We start from the raw sequence: 18,215 nt of genomic DNA, 5'->3' as shown, positions 1-18,215 counted from the left end.
AGAGAGTGCAGTTGTAGACATCAGAATGAATTGGACATTTGGGCAATGTCAGCTATTTCAATCAGCAATGTCTTCTTTCTTTATAAAATAAATAAATAAATGTAAGTCTACTTTTTTGGGGGGTACTTTTTCCACATTTTGTTACATTTCAGCCTTATTGTCACGTTGTATAAATGATTGGAGACAGGCGCAGAAATATGTCATCGGGGTTTTTAATATTCCACCCAAAAATACAACATGCCATGAAAGGTACGGGGACGAAGCCCAAAACAAACAGGTATACAAAACACAGGGATGTAGCCAAACAAAAGGGCGAGGTAAAACCTCAAATAAATATACGGGACGAGACCCACAACACAGTTGTAGAAACATCTCAATGATCACAGAATGCACCTGAGCTCAATTTCGAGTCTCATAGCAAAGGGTCTGAATACTTATGTAAAAAGGTACATCTGCAAAAATGTAAACAAAAAATAACTGTTTTCACTATGTCATTATGTTTTCGCTAAAAAAAATATTGCTATCAGGTTATAAATCACAGCTGGCCTGGTACATGGTTTACTGCCTCCATTCGGGATGCACCGTTTCAGTTTCAATGACTCAATATTCTGGACAAAAGTGGACGAATGTAACTAAGGCTGGGAATGTCAATACAATCAAACTAGCAAGGGAAATGATCACAAGTCAGTCATAATCTGGCTAATATGCTAGCGTAACTATTTATGTTGCAAGTTAAAAACACAGAGCCTAACTTTAGCTAGCTAACTGCTAAGAGGATGTCATGTCATTGGAGGAGTGGGTGAGTGACTTGTCTATTTCCCCTCATCGTTTTTCAGTGGCTACACACAGCTAGAGATGCAGGAGTCATTTGCTTAGCTAGCAAGAACTTTAATGACTGTTATACAGTTAGCAGTTAGCTGTTATACAGCTCGCAAATTCCCTCTGGCTATCTACTCCGATTTCAGAGCACTCTCCGTCTGAGTGTGTCAGAGCGCAGAATAATTGATGAATTTACAAACGCGCAACACCTGCTGAATATGACTGGTGTCAGTAAACGTAGGGGCAAAAAAAAGTAATAGTTAGTCAAGAACGCGCTAGATGACATGTAAACAGCCTAACCAGCTCTACTACAGCAAGTAAACTGGTCATTTGTGTTTGGAAGTAGCTATCCAATTTGAGCTGGTTTTGCTTGGTCGGGATGGATTGGCAGGCAAGCAGCAGAAGGACGAGGAGGCTACAATTCCCCATCGTTTATCAGTGGAATTTTGACTGCCAACTATCTGAAAAAGTTTGAGAGGGTTTATCAAATGTTCCTTTGTTAAGAGTTTTTGTCAATCTTGCTCTGGCTAGCATTAGTTGTTGACGTTGTTGTTGATGTGCATAACTGGGGGAGAGAGAGCCTACATTTTCATAGTTGTTTGATCAATAGGACTGTAAAGTTCCTAAATGTAAGAGGACTCCTGTGGTGTTTACATATTTGCAGGAATCCATTGTTGTATTTTGTGGCTTTTGGCAAATGCTTTCTAATGATCTAAAGTTGCGCTGTGCAACTGATGACAGGTCCTACTGCCTGTAAACACACAGTCCAGTTCATAGTGAATGATGACAGGCCCTATTGCCTGTAAACACACAGTCCAGTTCATAGTGAATGATGACAGGTCCTACTGCCTGTAAACACACAGTCCAGTTCATAGTGAATGATGACAGGCCCTACTGTCTGTAAACACCCAGTCCAGTTCATAGTGAATGATGACAGGCCCTACTGCCTGTAAACACACAGTCCAGTTCATAGTGAATGATGACAGGCCCTACTGCCTGTAAACACACAGTCCAGTTCATAGTGAATGATGACAGCCTGTTAGCTAATGCTCTGGGAATGTTCTAGGTTTGCTTGGCAGTTTGTTAATTGACATTCAGAATACTCAGAAGGTCGCTTATGAAATTGACTTGTCAGAAAAGTTTAGCATTGTGGTAGGATCAGTGTCCTACCACCAAACTCATGGAACATTGATGTTAACTTTTGCACATGTTTGTATCTCACCTCAACAGATCACAAAACGAGTTTCAGACATTTGCAAATAGTTTTTTAAATTTTTATTGGATCATGTCACACAGACTCAATAAGACCAGAGAACAACTCGATCCCATGGTCAAAGGTCAAAGAGCCCTAGAACTCGGTGATCCTGCGGAAGGAGCCCACGGCGGCAGTGGCGGCGCTCCAGTCTGTGTGGCGGGGGTACTCCCGGCGCTCCAGGAAGTACTGGCGTCCCCTGTAGTTCGGCAGCTCGTAGAAGGCCCAGGCGCCGTGGGTCACCATGCACGAGTACACCTCGCGGAACTTAAAGGCCTCGTAGACCGAGGGGCAGTCCTCGGCCCACTCCACCATCTGACCGCCGAAGTCTGGCCTCTCGTACAGCCTCAGCTTCCACACGTTGCCATACACCTGGCAGAAACAGAGGGAGAGAAAGACAAACATTGTGAAGGGTTAGTTAGGATTTTGTTTTGTACCAAATCTACTGTAATATAATTTATTGGGTGTTTCAGAGGCTTCTGAAATTCAGTTGGATATCATATTAGCTATAGCTGCCGTACATTCATGTTAAATATAATAAACTACAAGTAATATATCATCTTCACTTATGTTGGTCAATAAATTATTTTAAATATAGAACAACTCATTCAAATGACGTTGTAGCATGTTTAACGTGGATTTGTTCGTCTCTTTTCGTGTTCAAAGGGCATGAACTATTAACGGAAAATGCCCCTTTAAAGGTTTCTTGGCATATTTCCTCTTAAAGTGACGGGCGTGGGGGTAAAATGCTGCCAAAAATGTCTGCTTTTGTCTGCTTGTATTGTCTGCTGGATTATAGAGCAGTGTGTTATTCCCTGATGCATTCTGGCCCTGAGGTCCACTTAACCCTGTATGAAACACTATCTCAGTCCCATTCTGTAACAGACTTTTATACAATATTAGTCAAGAGGGAGGATTAGCTTACCTCCTCGTTGAGAATATCAAAACATCATATTTTACTTCTTTTTTTGTACACATTTTTCAGAGCAAATTTTAAATGCATATGGTTTGTGTTACAAGTTTCTGCGATGAAAGAGACACATTAACTGCTGGGAACTATGGGACTAAGATTGTTTTTTTGAAGGCATACAGAAGAGTATGGAGAGAGAGAGAGAGAGAGTATGGAGAGAGAGTATGGAGAGAGAGAGAGGGAGGAGAGAGAGAGAGTATAGAGAGAGAGAGTGAGGAGAGAGAGAGAGTATAGAGAGAGAGAGGGAGGAGAGAGAGTATAGAGAGAGAGAGAGTATAGAGAGAGAGAGTATAGAGAGAGAGAGAGTAGAGGAGAGAGAGAGAGTATGGAGAGAGAGAGGGAGGAGAGAGAGAGAGAGAGAGGGAGGAGAGAGAGGGAGGAGAGAGATGGAGAGAGAGAGGAGAGAGAGAGAGAGGGAGGAGAGAGAGAGGGAGGAGAGAGAGAGAGGAGGAGAGAGAGAGGAGAGAGAGAGAGAGAGAGGGAGGAGAGAGAGAGAGGGAGGAGAGAGAGAGAGGGAGGAGAGAGAGAGAGGGAGAGAGAGAGAGAGTATGGAGAGAGAGAGAGAGGGAGGGAGGGGAGGGAGGAGAGAATTATGATATGAAATATGGATATGCAAGGAATCATCTTACGTTTTTGATGGCGCGGCAGGACTTGACGCTATCGTTGAATCCCATCCATTGCTGGTTGTCTGTGTACTCCCCTGGGCTCAGGATGTATTGGTAGCCCTTGTAGTTGGGTTTCTCATAAAGCACCCAGGCCCCGCTCTCCACCCTCGCCGAGTTGCAGCGGCTGAAGTAGGAGTGCAGGTCGGCACAGTCGGTGCTGCACTCATAGCAGCGGCCCTGGAAATGATTTTCCTCGTAGAAGGTGATCTAAGGAAGGATGGGAAGCAGAGTTACGGATGAAAACAAATATCATATTCACTACAGGATCACATATTACATGAACACTTTATTCAGACATTCTCAAAGTCATAGAAAAATGGCAAAGCAATATCTTCAAACTATTACCAAGTTAACGTTTTGTGTTTGCAGGAATATGAAGAGTGTTGGCTGCACATGAATGAATTAAAAAATAAACATATAAACCCAAATGCTCAACATTTATATTGAATAAATATATGCATTGAAGTTCCACTCATCACTGATGAATACAGATGTGTTGTAATGCGTCACCTTACCTTCACCATTTTGCAGCACTGTCCACTACTTTCTCAGCTGCTGCACCGTCAGAGTATTTATGTATAAACAACATGTGCAGAGTGTGGAAAGCCTTTGATATCCAAATGAGGACCATTTGCATATCAGCAAAAAATATTTGGTCATGTTTCATTTCTCTTTGTTCCAGTCTAATGATTCTGTAACAAACGATTGCTGGAACAGTGAAATGAATGTTATAAAGGACTAAGTCACAGAATTCTGCTCGGACTACTTTATGATCATTTATTTTTCTGTTGGGGTTTAACATCTTGGATATACTGAGTGTGTTTCCTATTCCACTACTCTTGTTGAGGAAAATGGACTTGATCAAGTTTCTTCTTCGTCTGATATCAAAGATGATCTGCATGTTTATGTGAGATTTGTACTTAAAAACATGTTTTTTTTTTAAACATCTGTAACTGTTTCTGCTGTATTGTACTACATTTTCAAATGATACAAACATTTACATTTCTACCTGGCCTTGAAATACAGTATCTTATGTTTTTCAATAATTACTTCAGTTGTGATTTTTGAAATGACAAACACGTAGCCTATTTTTAATTGATAAGCGGGGTGTTGATAAGCAGGTGTTGATATTGGCAAGATATTTGCCTCGCTACCACTCTCTGTGAACAGATTTTCTGACAGTTACTTGATACTGATTTGAGGTCAAATCATTCCTTGGTAGAAATTGAAGTGGGTGTATACTGAAAGCAACTATGGATACTCAATGAAATGTCAATAAGAGCTAAATTAACTCTAACCTTGATAATGAAAATACTGGAAAAACAACCTTTCAGCTAAACTTAGCATATTTCTCAATAATCTTGGATCCTTTCTCAAACTGGTCTCGGAGCATTTTGTATTATTCTGTACGTAAATTCGAGACACTTCATTTAGGTTTCGTATGGTATATCACCAATTTCGTGTGATAAGTTACGAATTACAATTCCTATTATATGTTACGAATTTGCAAAACATACAGTATGTTATGAATTTACAAAACGTATGTTATGTTACAAATTCTGGCTAGGTGGCTAACATTAGCTAGGTGGGGTGGGCCGTCATGATATGTTTCTGGCTAGGTGGCTAACATTAGCTAGGTGGGTTGGGCCGTCATGATATGTTTCTGGCTAGGTGGCTAACATTAGCTAGGTGGGGTGGGCCGTCATGATATGTTTCTGGCTAGGTGGCTAACATCAGCTAGGTGGGTTGGGCCTTCATTGTAAATAAGAAATTGTTCTTAACTGACTTGCCTAGGTAAATACAGGTTAAATAAAAAATGTACAAATACATTTTAAAAATCTAGGTTAGATTTAAGGTTAGGTTTAAGTGTAAAAGTTAGGTTAAATGGGTAGGGTTAGCTAAAAATGATTAAGGTTAAGGTTAGGGGAAGTGTTATGGTTAGGGAATGTGGGTTAGCTAAAAGGATTAAGGTTAGGGGAAGTGTTATGGTTAGGGAATGTGGGTTAGCTAAAAGGATTAAGGTTAAGGTTAGGGGAAGTGTTATGGTTAGGGAATGTGGGTTAGCTAAAAGGATTAAGGTTATGGGAATGGTTTAGCTAACATGCTAAGTAGTTGCAAAGTAGCTAAAAAAGTAGTAAGTAGCTAAAATGCTAAAGTTGTCCGTGATGAGATTTGAACTTTCATCCTTTGGGTTGCCTTAGATTTCAAACTGTCTTATGTAACCATACTAAACAAATAGTTATCATACATTTTCTATGTTAGGTCTAGTCTGAGACCAGGCTGCATTTGTATATAATTATGTTGTCGGATCATTACCGCAAGTACTGCATGCAGCTTTTCCATATTTAGTCATCAGAGCCAACATCTTTGAATGTAAAGTAAAACCCTTAATGGCCCTCTATCATCCATCAGTAAAGTCAAGCATTCATCATTTCATTATTGGTTGCATTACTGGCATGCTTATAAAGGCCCACCTCCGAGGAAGTATTTAGAGTAATTCATGTCGTAGAGCATAAATTATTGTTCTTGTTTAGATTCCACCTCAAAGACTGACTTAGACTGCTAAAACATATTATGGAATTGGGGATGGGAACGTTGTGGTGATTCCCACGCGTAGCAGAGAAATAACCCTGATTGACAGAGCGGTCAGTGTAACTAGCTAGCATGCTAACCAATGAACGTTATACGAGTACAATTTATACTAAGACATGCGTACTTTAAGTCAGGTGAAAATAATTATTTCAGAAACTAACTACCAGCCTACCTGTCAAGAGATGAGTCTCAGCTAAACTGTGCCAATACTAGTTGTTGAGATGTTGAGGGCTGACATGTGTCTGACTCTTTCAGTTTTTGATAATTCCAGTGAAACTGTGTCGGCTTCCAGACGTCATTAATATTTAGACGTGCACAACATAATCAAATAGTTATATTCTTTGTTCTCTCTTATCATTTCAGCAAGCTATACAATGACTTTACATAACATTAAGAACACCTGCTCTTTCCATGTAGACTGACCAGGTGAAAGCTATGACCCCTTATTGATGTCACTTGTTAAATCCGTCATTGTAGGCCGTAATTGTAAATAAAATATTTTGTTCTTAACTGAATTGCCTAGTTAAAGGTACATTTTTTTGAATCCAACTCAATCAGTGTGTTGTAAAATAATCATATCACACAATTTGACCATTTATAAAATCATCTATGTAGACTATCTTAATAAGTGAAATCCGACATGATCCAATGGATTATAATAATTAGCTGGTAAAAAAGGGAAAGCGTAAAAACCTTACTTTGCCCCTTTATTTTAAATTTCTCCATGGCAAATCGGTGAAGTGTAGATTCGTCACTAGTTAACACAGTCACAAAACAGGATTTTAAACCTAACTCTCACTTTAACCATAACACCGCTAACCTTAGCCTAACCTTAAATTAAGACCAAACAGCACATTGTTTTCATGAATTTGTATGATATAGCAAAGTCTGACTTTGGCTGTTTTTATCTAGTAGAAACCCACATGTAGACTATTGAGAAAAGCTGTTTGGCTCTCAGTCGACTTGCGAATACGAAGAACTTTGCAGCGGAATAAATAAAAACATTGCCATGATGGTGGGTGGTAACGTTTAAAGAAAACAGCCCTGAAACGAATCGTAGGCTGAAAATAATTTGCACATCATCTAATAGGAAAAGATACGGAAGACTCACGGAAACATCCGAATTGGCACTTCAAGGCCAAATATATCATACTTTGACTAAAATGATGACTTACATTGTTGTGAAACGTCGTAGGTAGGCTGTGGCCATCATCTTTTAGCTGTAAAAAGTGAATTTCTACTGGTGTGTGTGTTAAATAATGATAAGTAAACTGCTGGGTTGGTCTCCTTACTCTGAGTTCCCCTAGCCTCTGTCCCCCTATAGGCTGAGTCACTGCAGGATTAACCGAGCATGACCTCGTGACCCCATCTGCTCCCAGGCCTGTTGACATCCACCTCTCAAAACAGTTGTCATGGTGAAAGACACATTCTCACTCCCCCCTAAAATGTGTATGTTAAATACAATAAACAAATCATTAAGATCCATCTTCACAGCCTAAAAAAATGAAGTAAAAAATTATTGCACCACATATTTCATACTCCAAACCAATTATAATGATGGTGTTGGTCTTTTGTAAAACACAATCCAATACATGTAAAAAGTGTTTGTAAATACTCTTGTTAAAATATGATAAAAACAGCTACATGTTTTAAATACCTATGATCACATGATATCTCTAATACAGTATTTGTGCCCACTGTCTCTCTGCTTGTGCCAGCCAAGGACACAGCTGCACAAAATCAACAGCAAGAAGCAGCCTGCTTATTCATCAGGATGGGGAATTTGAATAACAAAAAGCCATTTGAAATGGTATAAGGTATAAAAGCTTGAGTGAACATGGCCTATTGGACAACATCCCAGAGCCGCAGCAAACAGACACCATGGCCAAGGTACAGTGCTGTATAGCTGGATTTTCTGCCTGATACATTAGCAATTTACTTTATTTTATTTATTTATTTTAGAATTGTGAAGTTACAGTTTTGATGTTTTTTTTATGTTCAGTAACGTTCAATTCCATTTGAATAGCTGTTCTTCATGGCTGAGTTTGTGTGGGCCTCATTTCTACATTTTACCATTTCATTGTTGATTTACTAAATTAATTACCAGTCGTTCTTCTTACAGAACAAATTGTTTACATTTCAATATTTAATTATTTAGTTGATTAAAAATTACTTTTGATTTGAGGCATATCCTTTTCCTCTCTGTGTTGTGATTGGTGCCTTTTCGTTGGTTGCTCCAGATCGTCTTCTACGAGGACAGGAACTTCCAGGGTCGTTCCTATGAGACCAGCTCAGACTGCCCTGAGTTGACCTCCTACCTGAGCAGGTGCAACTCCTGCAAGGTGGAGAGCGGCTGCTTCATGGTGTACGACCGGCCCAACTTCCAGGGAAACCAGTACTTTGTGAGGAGAGGAGAGTATGGTGACTACCAGCGTATGGGCATGTCTGACTCCGTTCGCTCTTGCCGTATGATCCCCATGGTAAGATGGCTCTATTGGAAAACAACTTATATATATGAGGCATTTATAGTGTCATATGTATAGTATATATAGCTTAATAAAATGTATCAAAAAATGTGTGTATTTGATTGTAAACTGATCAGAGTCCTATTTAATTACTTTGATCATGTTCTTACTTTAAATATGTGTCCTTATTAACTTTACAGCACAAAGGACAGTTCAGGATGCAGGTCTATGAGAGAGAGAACTTTGGGGGTCAGATGCACGAGATGATGGACGACTGTGACTCCATCCAGGAGCGTTACCACATGTCCGACTGCCAGTCCTGCAACGTGATGGAGGGCCACTGGCTCATGTACGAGCAGCCCCACTTCAGAGGCAGGCAGATGTACGTGAGGCCTGGAGAATACAGGAACCTCAGAGAGATGGGCAACAGCTCAGTGAACAGATACACCTCAATGAGACGTGTCCTGGATTCCTGCGAGAGCCAGCATCATTGAAGTCTGAGATTCTGGATTCCTGCGAGAGCCAGCATCATTGAAGTCTGAGATTCTGGATTCCTGCGAGAGCCAGCATCATTGAAGTCTGAGATTCTTATTTTACTGGCATTCAAAATAAATATTGGATAATTGAAATGCATGTGTCATTGTCTATGTATTACTTACCTAAACTTTAATGATCATTCTAGTACAAGTGAATGATAATATTTTGTCTCTAGTGCCTTCAGAAAGTATTCATACCGCTTAACTTATTCCACACTTTGTTGTGTCACAGGCTGAATAATAAAAAATAATAAAAATCTCCCCCATCTACAAACAATACCCTGTAACAACAAAGCGAAAATATGTTTTTAGATATTTTTGCACATTTATTGCAAATTAAATACAGAAATGTCCCATTTATATAAGTATTCAATAGTTTGTACAAACACCTTTGGCAGCGATTACAGCTGTGTGTCCTTCTGGGTAAGTCTCTAAGAGCTTTCCAAAAGTGGATTGTGCAACATTGGCCCATTACTTTTTTTCAAAATTCTTCAAGCTCTGTGAAATTGGTTGTTTATTACTGCTAGACAACCATTTTCAGGTCTTGCCATATATTTCCAAGTAGATTTAAGTCAATACTGTAACTTGACCACTCAGGAACATTCATTGTCTTCTTGGTAAGCAACTCCAGTGTAGATTTGGCCTTGTGTTTGAGGTTATTGTCCTGCTGAAAGGGGAATTAATCTCCCAGTGTCTGGTGGAAAGTAGACTGAACCAGGTTTTCTTCTATGATTTTGACTGTGCTTAGCTCCATTCTGTTTTTTTTATCCTGAAAAACTCCCCAGTCCTTAATGATGACAAACATACCCATAACATGATGCAGACACCACTATGCTTGAAAATATGGAGAGTGGTATTCAGTAATGTGTTGTATTGGATTTGCCCCAGACATAACACTTTGTATTCAGGATATAAAGTTAATTTTGTATTACATAAGTGCTTTGTTGCAAACAGGATGCATGTTTTGGTATATTTTTTATTATGTAAAGGCTGTTAATTAGTTAGTATTGTGGAGTAAGTACAATGTTGTTGATCCATCCTCAGTTTTATCCTATCACAGCCATGAAACTCTAACTGTTTTAAAGTCATCATTGGCCTCATGGTGATATCCTTGAGCGGTTTCCTTCCTCTCCTACAAGATACAGAGATGAGGTAGTCACTGAAAAATCATGTTAAACACTATTATTGGATACAGTGAGTCCATGCAACTTATCGTGTGACTTGTTAAGCAACATTTTTACTCCTGAACCTATTTAGGCTTTCCATAACAAAGGGGTTGAAATCTTATTGACTCAAGACATTTCAGCTTTTACATTTTAATAAATCTGTAACAATTTAGAAAAACATAATTCCACTTTGACATTATGGGGTATTACGTGTAGGCCAGTGACCAAACAAATCTAAATTTAATCCATTTAAAATTCAATCTGTAACACGACAAAACGTGGAAAAGTGAAGGGTGTGAATACTTTCTGAAGGCACTATATTTCCTTTAGTGTCAATTAATGACAGAATGCTTTTGGTTTAGGAGACTTGTTTATATTGTAGTCCTAAAATATACACCATGCTTATTTCTGAAACAACTAATATTGCATATACTGTATGTGTTTATATCAGAGCCAACGTAGGTGCACGCTGCCACCTTACTACCCTGATACAGATTCAAACACAGCTCTGATGATTATTACCATGTTTACATCTAGACATTAATCTGAAGCCCACCAGGCACCAGAATAATGGATAGTCCATATGAATGATAGAAACTTATATACGGTAGGTGTCTGTGAAATCATCTTGAGTTGAACTTAGGTAATGCAATTGAGTAAATTGATCTGAAAAGGAACATTTGTAAATACAGACAACTTCATTATGTACAGGCCCACAACATTCACTTGCAGTGTTGCTCTATGTTTTGGGGATTGTGGGTAATTTGGCTCATTGTGAATTTCGTACATCTTGGGTTATTGAACTTAATGCCCTTCGTTTTTACAGTAGCAAATGGTCAGTAATTCTAATAACCGGCAAAGTCAGCTCTTCCAACGTGGAATCTGCTGGTCAAACTCCCGAAAGCACCATTTGAGGGTAGAGTATGCAACCTACTGTAAAAAATAACTAACAAAATAACATTTGGCCATCATGTTGTCTAAGCCTTGAACGTATTTTGAATTTACTTGATTATTATGAGTTACACAAACAAAGGAATCTAAATTGAAACTTTGTTGAATTTAATAAATCAGGCCAGCCTACAATTTTTCCTAGGATAGCTACTGCAGCAAGAGAGTGAAGGAGAGGTTGCTAACTAAGTGTATGTAACTTTTGCTAGCCAGCTAACTAACTTTGGTACCTGGGGTGAAACAATGAAGCTTTTTTAGTTAGGTAGCTCCTGCTCCGCTCTTTGCTAGCTAACAACACTGCATCCAAAACTCATAGAACTCCAAAACTGATAAGGTGGCTGCAATAATGCCTATATTTGTGATCTATCCCCTTTCTAAACATATTGCATTATATTTACTGAACGTATTTATGGATTCAGGTTAAATTCTTTGTCCTTGAATCTAATTACAGATTATCTCAACATTTTGAATGGCGGTGACACCATGTCCCTTTGTCAAATTAGCATATGCCTGATTAAAATGGAAGGGTAGTCTTTGTAAAGGAGTGGTTTAGCATATGCCTGATTAAAATGGAAGAGTGGTCTTTGTAAAGGAGTGGTTTAGCATATGCCTGATTAAAATGGAAGGGTAGTCTTTGTAAAGGAGTGGTTTAGCATATGCCTGATTAAAATGGAAGGGTAGTCTTTGTAAAGGAGTGGTTTAGCATATGCCTGATTAAAATGGAAGAGTGGTCTTTGTAAAGGAGTGGTTTAGCATGCCTGATTAAAATGGAAGGGTAGTCTTTGTAAAGGAGTGGTTTAGCATATGCCTGATTCAAATGGAAGAGTGGTCTTTGTAAAGGAGTGGTTTAGCATGCCTGATTAAAATGGAAGAGTGCTCTTTGTAAAGGAGTGGTTTAGCATGTACAGTACATGTTTACAGGTTAGTGCTGTAGCCTTCTAAAACTATAACCAGCACCATTCACTTAGAAAGTGGATTATATCACAGTCTGTCAAATGTAAACACAACTGCAACTCCTTAACTCCTGAAATGTAAACACAAACACAACTCCTTTTCATTTTTGGAGGCATATTCTTGACACAACAGTCGTACAGTAGCTAGTAAAAGAGTTTAGGAGTGTCTGTTAACGATCTGTAAATAACTTTGGCTAGCTGGCTAACTAACATCGCTAATCTGCAGGCCAAAACAATTCACTAATTTACAGCTAGTTAGCTGTCTCACTGTTCTTTGCTGTCAAGTGTAATGTTACCCCCAGAACTGATAAGGTGTATCCACTAATGGTTCCATTTTCCTCTTGGTGACATGTCCACTTTCCAAGCCTATTGGCTCATGGTGACATGTCCACTTTCCAAGCCTATTGGCTCATGGTGACATGTCCACTTTCCAAGCCTATTGGCTCATGGTGACATGTCCACTTTCCAAGCCTATTGGCTCATGGTGACATGTCCACTTTCCAAGCCTATTGGCTCATGGTGACATGTCCACTTTCCAAGCCTATTGGCTCATGGTGACATGTCCACTTTCCAAGCCTATTGGCTCATGGTGACATGTCCACTTTCCAAGCCTATTGGCTCATGGTGACATGTCCACTTTCCAAGCCTATTGGCTCATGGTGACATGTCCACTTTCCAAGCCTATTGGCTCATGGTGACACCAGACCTTATGCACTTATCTTACTAATTGGTTCCTTTTGACTGATGAGATGGTTGTTATGCTCTGTTTTAATGAACTAGGACACATCAGGAATAATTACAAATCTAAAACTTTATTAAGTTAAACTAAAAAGTTGTGATTTTAACAGGAATCAGTGATACGTCTAATCGACATGAATCTATTCATGGAGCTGTTTCCCATCTCTCTGAGGTTCCTGTACTCTCCAGGCCTCACGTACATCTGCCTGCCTCTGTAGTTGGGCTGCTCGTACATGAGCCAGTGGCCCTCCATCACGTTGCAGGACTGGCAGTCGGACATGCGGTAACGCTCCTGGATGGAGTCACAGTCGTCCATCAGCTCGTGCATCTGGCCTCCGAAGTTCTCCTTCTCATACATCCTCATTCTGAACTGGCCCCTATACTGTTGATAAAAGCAACAGGTCAGACAGATATGGAACTACTGTAGATCCAACCAGTGGACTCATACATTTAAATGTCAAATCTTGTTGATGACATGAGTTCACGACCCTTGCTGTTGAAACTATCTGCATCAGCTAAGAAGCAGCTACACACTCCATTACTTACACTGGGGATGTTACGACAGGACCTGATGCAGTCGCTCATGGTCATACCCATCAGGCGCTGGTTGTCGGGGTACTCTCCTCTCCTAACCATCATCTGGTGACCCATGAAGTTGGGGCGCTCATAGACCATGAAGCAGCCGCTCTCCACCCTGCAGGAGTTGCACCTGCTCAGGTAGGAGGTGACCTCAGCGCAGTCGTTGCTGGTCTCATAGGAACGACCCTGGAAGTTCTTGTCCTCGTAGAAGATGATCTACACAGAATCACACAGTTAGTGCTCGATATGTTGAAATTAGTGCACTGATGCTCATTTGATTAGCAATGCCTTGTGTTTCCGATCCGACAGTCTTCTTTGGATGCAGGGCTGCTTGGATAGACCCAGAGAGATGGGCACGGAGGAAGACTTGCAGTGGCACTTACCTTGCCCATGGTCATGGTGATGGTGATCCAATCTCTTATCCAATTTCAGATGGAATGCTGGACCATCAACCTCCTGTCCCTTTTATACCTTGGACCACATTCACATCTCCATATTTATTGTTCTAGAACTCCATGAGTCATCATTCTATATTGTTGTGCAAGCCTGTCCTATAGTGGCACGTACTGAATGCCACGCTTATAACTATGTCACTGGGGGTAAAATAGAGGATCATGTTTGTTTCCAGCTAACCCTAGCTACCCTAATACTAGCTGAAGTAGTATATTAGTATTTTATCAAATATTCCAGATCAATTGAGATGGAACTGAGATGGAATTCAATGTACATTGTAGCATTATTTTATTGTGAGGTATTATTTTACTGGATAGTTTTTTTATTGCACTATGTACACTACCGGTCAAAAGTTTTAGAACACCTACTTATTCAAGGGTTTTTCTTTATTTGTACTATTTTCTACATTGTAGAATAATAGTAAAGGCATCAGAACTATGAAATAACACATATGGAATAATGTAGTAACCAAAAAAGTGTGAAACAAATCAAAATATATTTTAGATATGAGATTCTTCAAATAGCAACCCTATGTATTGATGACAGCTTTGCACACTCTTAGCATTCTCTCAACCAGATTCATCTGGAATGCTTTTACAACATTCTTGAAAGAGTTCCCATATATCCTGAGCACTTGTTGGCTACTTTTCCTTCACTGGTCAGACTCATCCCAAACCATCTCAATTGGTTGAGGGCAGGGGATTGTGGAGGCCAGGTCATCTGATGCAGTACTCCATCACTCTCCTTCTAAGTAAAGTAGCCCTTACACAGCCTGGAGGTGTGTTGGGTCCTGTTGAAAAACAAATGATAGTCCCATTAAGCCCAAACCAGATGGGATGGCGTATCGCTGCATAATTCTGTGGTAGCCATGCTGGTTAAGTGTGCCTTGAATTCTAAATAAATGATAGACAGTGTCACCAGCAAAGCACCCCCACACCATTTGGTTACTACATAATTCCATATGTCTTATTTCATAGTTTTGATGTCTTCACTATTATTCTACAATGTAGAAAATAGTACAAATAAAGAAAAACCTTGAATCAATAGGTGTTCTAAAACTTTTGACCGGTAGTGTATGTATTTCTCAAATGTAGGGAATCAGTAGTGTTTTATTAATTCATTATTGACCTGATAATGACTTTGTCCTCTGACTCTTATTTTGTATTATTTTGAGAAGAACCAGGAAGTTGTTTATGGTATGTTGTTAATGTGGTCAGACCAGTAAAGCTGACAAATAGTCATGTTTCTTCATCCAGTGCTTGTCCTCATGAAGTCATACACCCACCTTTAAAATAACCGTCTATCTACATCGTCTTTGTCCTGCTGAGAAATGTTGTGCTTGAGTTGAACTAAAAATGTGTTCAAATTTCTTTCATTTATGATATGCAGCAACTCTATAACTATATATTGCTAACCAAAATCGACAGCATGGGACTATAAGGTTCTATCTGCAAAAGATGATTCTGAGAAAATTGGCTTTAATGTTTTGAACCCTCATTGGTTTGAATGGTGTCAGCCATTTTTATCTTGTATTCTTGTGAACTTGACATGAATTGGGGTAATTAGAGTATACATAGGAAGATAACATTGAAAAGAACAAGGCTATGTCAATAACTCAAGCCTGACAAAAATGCAGATCGAACCTTATAGTCCAAAGCTTTCAACATGTAATTACAATACAGAACTGTAAACATTTCAACAGATAAGGTTTATCAACAATTATTGAATTAAAAGAAACTGGTCAAATACTGTTCTCAGTATACTGTGTAGATATGTAATCACCCCAATAAACACAATGTCAGGTAACTACAGTGCCTTGCGAAAGTATTCGGCCCCATTGAACTTTGCGACCTTTTGCCACATTTCAGGCTTCAAACATTAAGATATAAAACTGTAGAATCAATAACAAGTGGGACACAATCATGAAGTGGAACGACATTTATTGGATATTTCAAACATTTTTAACAAATCAAAAACTGAAAAATTGGGCGTGCAAAATTATTCAGCCCCCTTAAGTTAATACTTTGTAGCGCCACCTTTTGAAGCGATTAAAGCTGTAAGTCGCTTGGGGTATGTCTCTATCAGTTTTGCACATCGAGAGACTGAATTTTTTTTCCCATTCCTCCTTGTAAAACAGCTCGAAACAAACAGCTTGGCAAAAGGTCGCAAAGTTCAAGGGGGCCGAATACTTTCGCAAGGCACTGTAGCTATATGGTGTTTGTGCAACCAAATTAACTTAGTGTGACCAAGTTCACTAAGTGTGAGCAAGTTTACTAAGTGTGACCAAGTTCACTTAGTGGGACAAAGTTCACTTAGTGTGGCCAAGTTCACTTAGTGGGACAAAGTTTATTAAGTGTGACCAAGTTCACTAGTAAATATAATGTAACTGTATTTTGACCTGGTAAAGTACCATCTAGCATAATCACCCAAACTGAAGAATACGCCATGCTCTATGTCTGATGAGAACAATACCTGGCCCCCATGCTGCATTCAGCATCCAATAATAACTCATGTAGATGTGCTGTGTGAAATGTATACAAGCCCCACGTGGGCCTTGTGATGACTCATGCTATTTAGCACAAAGGTATGCAAGGTGCCCTGTGGACCCAATGTCAATATAAAAGTGCCACTGGATCGACACAACACACCGTGCCTTCTGCGTGTCATCTAATCAAGCTTCACCATCAAGCTAAACCAGCGTAGCCATGACCAGGGTAATACAGGGCAGGGGATTTGTATTCACTATAAGAGCTGACCATTGAGATATGAATATAGTGTCTTGTATAGCAGCTATAACCACAAAATCCTAATCATATCAATCTGTGAGAATAAAGCAACGTTTTTCAGCTAAATAATGCTAAACTATTTTTGTTTTATTAAAATAATATAGAGTTACTATTTGAGATCATGCAGTTGATATGCATTATATACAAAGTTAAGAATTTATAATGATGTTTTTAATTATTAATAGTAATGACAAATTAATCACAATCAATTCATAATGATTAACTATATTAATTATGTAAAACATTTAAAATCATAGCCTTTATAATCTTCTCAACATAGGTGAAGAGGTCATAGGTTAAATCATTTTCTCAATCAAATCACCCTCTCAGATCATCTTCTATGAGGACAGGAACTTCCAGGGTCGCAGCTATGAGACCAGCAGCGACTGCCCGACCTCAACATGTACCTAAACCGCTGCCAGTCGGTCAGGGTGGAAATGGGCTGCTTCGTCATCTACGACCGCTCCAACTTCATGGGCAACCAGATGTTTCTGAAGAGGGAGAGTACTCCGACTTCCAGCGTATGGGCTCCGTGATGGGCATGGGGGATGTGACCATGCTGGAGTCCATCCGTTCCTGCCGCATGATCCCAATGGTAAGACGTCCACAGTTGGAGTCCCACCGTCTCCTTGTGTTTGATGATGACATGATTAGATTTATGATGTTGTTCATGCTATTTCTCTTCATATAAAGAGTGCATTTTTATATTTTTGAGTAGCTAGATGTTCGTGAATGGTGATGAAGTTTGAGTTACTAGGACTCTGTACATATGATACTTGACGTGCTGTTCACCTGGGTCGTGTTCAGAAGGGCACACCGTAGCCAAACGTTTTGTAACAGAAAACAAAAATATTTCTTCTAATTGAACAAGTTTAGGTATTATCAAAACAGTTTGTCCCTAATGAATGTGGTCCAGGCCTCTATAACTGTATAAGTCATCTGACAAGCAATGATACTTATAATACTGGAAGCATAGAGTACACACCCGGTAGTAACTGTCAATGTTCTCCCTCCCCAACAGCACCGGGGACAGTTCAGAATGAGGCTGTACGAGAAGGAGAGCTTCGGAGGTCAGATGCACGAGCTGATGGAAGACTGTGACTCCATCCAGGAGCGCTTCCGCATGTCCGAGATGCAGTCCTGCAACGTGATGGACGGACACTGGCTCATGTACGAGCAGCCCCACTTCAGAGGCAGGATGATGTACGTGAGGCCTGGAGAGTACAGGAGTATCAGAGACATGGGCATGAGCACCATGATGAGAGTTCGCTCCATCAGAAGGATCATGGATGC

At 39.7% G+C, this 18,215-nt stretch overlaps 3 protein-coding genes and 1 pseudogene across 4 annotated transcripts; 2 read left to right on the top strand and 2 right to left on the bottom strand.

The window, feature by feature from the left end:
- Positions 1-2,067: 2,067 nt before the first annotated feature.
- On the bottom strand, positions 2,068-7,706 carry LOC124008684 (gamma-crystallin M2-like). Of its 2 annotated transcripts, none has more exons than XM_046320184.1 (3): positions 7,474-7,706; positions 3,671-3,913; positions 2,068-2,443 (listed from the first exon to the last, which is right to left on the bottom strand). In XM_046320184.1, exons 1-3 carry the CDS (start codon positions 7,687-7,689, stop codon positions 2,168-2,170), a joined length of 735 nt encoding a protein of 244 aa, XP_046176140.1. In that variant the 5' UTR covers positions 7,690-7,706; the 3' UTR covers positions 2,068-2,167. The 2 variants fall into 2 exon arrangements, with proteins under 2 accessions (XP_046176140.1, XP_046176141.1); XM_046320185.1 differs by lacking the exon at positions 7,474-7,706 and adding an exon at positions 4,222-4,270 and having other exon boundaries at positions 2,076-2,443.
- Positions 7,707-8,016: 310 nt separating this feature from the next.
- On the top strand, positions 8,017-9,392 carry LOC124008683 (gamma-crystallin M3-like). Its single transcript, XM_046320183.1, has 3 exons — positions 8,017-8,188; positions 8,539-8,778; positions 8,964-9,392. The coding sequence occupies exons 1-3, from the start codon at positions 8,180-8,182 to the stop codon at positions 9,255-9,257; spliced, it is 543 nt and encodes a 180-aa protein (XP_046176139.1). The 5' UTR covers positions 8,017-8,179; the 3' UTR covers positions 9,258-9,392.
- Positions 9,393-13,157: 3,765 nt separating this feature from the next.
- LOC124007741 (gamma-crystallin M3-like) lies at positions 13,158-14,225 on the bottom strand. Its single transcript, XM_046318476.1, has 3 exons — positions 14,067-14,225; positions 13,651-13,899; positions 13,158-13,486 (listed from the first exon to the last, which is right to left on the bottom strand). Exons 1-3 carry the CDS (start codon positions 14,079-14,081, stop codon positions 13,208-13,210), a joined length of 543 nt encoding a protein of 180 aa, XP_046174432.1. The 5' UTR covers positions 14,082-14,225; the 3' UTR covers positions 13,158-13,207.
- Positions 14,226-16,841: 2,616 nt separating this feature from the next.
- The window catches only part of LOC124008063, a 1,470-nt pseudogene continuing 96 nt past the window's right edge, over positions 16,842-18,215 (top strand).

Source organism: Oncorhynchus gorbuscha, linkage group LG21 (genome assembly GCF_021184085.1).
Source record: "Oncorhynchus gorbuscha isolate QuinsamMale2020 ecotype Even-year linkage group LG21, OgorEven_v1.0, whole genome shotgun sequence".
NCBI classification, from domain to species: Eukaryota; Metazoa; Chordata; class Actinopteri; order Salmoniformes; family Salmonidae; genus Oncorhynchus; species Oncorhynchus gorbuscha.
This window is presented reverse-complemented; position numbering and strand designations above follow the sequence as displayed.